The 1,996-nt window shown below is 39.3% G+C and overlaps 1 protein-coding gene across 1 annotated transcript in view; it reads left to right on the forward strand.

Moving 5' to 3' along the window:
* LOC115356742 (uncharacterized) overlaps window positions 1-1,228 on the forward strand; it is a 1,527-nt gene extending 299 nt beyond the window's left edge. Inside the window, exons 2-4 of the mRNA XM_030047974.1 lie at window positions 369-462; window positions 578-665; window positions 779-1,228. Of these exons, the coding sequence (XP_029903834.1) occupies window positions 369-462; window positions 578-665; window positions 779-1,156 (560 nt within the window). The 3' untranslated portion in view covers window positions 1,157-1,228. The remainder of the gene's footprint in view (window positions 1-368; window positions 463-577; window positions 666-778) is intronic.
* Window positions 1,229-1,996: the final 768 nt, after the last annotated feature.

Consider the following 1,996-nt stretch of genomic DNA (forward strand, 5'->3'; position numbering starts at 1 on the left):
ATGTTAAACCAAAACCCTAAAATTCTGTTAAAATGTGTGATATGTGAAATATGTGACTAATAATGCTGAGTAACGGTTAGCTTGATGCTATACAAACTTCACTTTCAGAAGTTTGAGAGGTTGCTTCATATAATGTACATAAAAAGACCATTAAATTTATATTAAATTTATATTATTTTATGTTGATTTAAAATAAAAATTTATTTTATTTTTACAGACTGTCAATTTTAAAGTCTAGTAAAACGTTTGGAGTGAGTAAATAAATAAATAGATAGATAAATCAGTGAGTCAATCATTCTGATTTTTAAAAAAATATTTTAACCCTTTTTCTTTTGTTGTAACACAAAACATGTTTTACTGTGTTTTAGGGAACAAGGAGCAGACAGAAAAATTTATAAGGCTGAGAGTCGAGAATGACAATCTCTTTACAGGGGCCAAACATTCAGCAGCAGTCGGATGGAGGTAAGGCAATACATAGGCCATTTGTCAGTGTCCTGATGTCACCTTTTGTAAATCCTTGCATCCCCGTGTTGAAGTGATCTTGCGCTTACCTTTTCTCTTGTTTCTCTGTGTTTAGAATCATACTGGAGAAGATGGGCCTGCTGGGGAGGGTGGAGCCCCAGCAGGCAAAAAAAAAATGGGACAATTTAAAAAAAAAATATAAGGTAGGTGCAGATTTGAATGATGATGTGGAAACAAACTTATATTTGTTTTAACCACACAAATAAATACATACTTTGCTGAAAGTTGTTGAAGTGAATGATTTCCACTGCTTTAGGATTGCAAATACCCAGGGACTGGAGAGGGGGTCAGTGGGAAGCCCACCGCTGCAACCTGGCCCTGGTTTGCACTTATGGATGAGGTGTTGGGACAGAGGCCGTCCATCGCCCCCCCTGTCCTCATCGCCTCTCTCCCTGAGGACACACCAGGGCCAGCTGCAGCGGTGGGTCAGCAGGAGGAGGAGGAAGATGAGGAGGAGGAGGAGGAGCCAGTCCCGGGGCCCCGGAGGAAGAGGAGCCGGGACGATGAGCTGCTGGAGTTGCTAAGGGAGGACATGAGGCAGCAGAGGGAGGCGGAGGAGAGGAGAGAGAGAGAGAGTAGAGAGAGAATGGAGAGGCTCTTCTCTCTCCTCGAGAGACTGGTGGACAGAAGTTAATTTTGTTTATGTTGTATATAGTTAATCAGTTATAATTAGTCATTTTAGTTATCTGTTAATTTAATTTCAATTTTATATTGTATATAGTTATTTCATTTTAGTTATGTTGTTTTCTGAAATGCTGTAAAAAACTTTCTATGTTTTAAAAATTAAATTATTGTTATATTGTCACATATCGTCTTGCATTTAGTACCTACAACTTCAGTACAATTTATAAAAGTGTTAGCAAACAGCATCAAGTGTTACTTTCCAGGGACAAGTGATTTAATAAAAACAAATCTTACCATTTACAACTATTTACACAATTACAACGCAACAAACTATTTACAATTTACGGATTTTTATTAAAAAAACAAATCAATAAATACATTGCAAATAAAAATTCTAACTATATACAACAACAGGCTGAACAGGAGTCCCTGGCAGTGCTGCTGGGATGGATGGGATGCCACAATGAAGACCCTGGTGTCCTCTGTCGGCCAGTGGGGCATCATCTTGGGTGGTATTCAGGGTGTTTGGGGGTCCAGTCTCCACTGTCCACCACATCGTCCTGGGTTTGCAGGGCTGACTTGATCGACGGCTGCCATGTCACTAAGAATTTTTTAAGAAAGTGGCAAGAATTATTACATAGTTTAAGAATAGAAATATAATGATAATAAATTAATACAACAAACAAAACCATCTACAAATCACTTCAAGAAGGAACAATGGCTTTAAAGTTATGTTAGGCCTACTTACCAACTAAAGATAGTCATGATCAGGGTTACCCTCCTCCAGAGCAGACACCTCCGCAGACAGACGGTCCCGCCACGGAGCACCACTGACGGCCTCCAACCCGTT

This window comes from Myripristis murdjan, unplaced genomic scaffold (genome assembly GCF_902150065.1).
Source record: "Myripristis murdjan unplaced genomic scaffold, fMyrMur1.1, whole genome shotgun sequence".
NCBI lineage: Eukaryota > Metazoa > Chordata > Actinopteri > Holocentriformes > Holocentridae > Myripristis > Myripristis murdjan.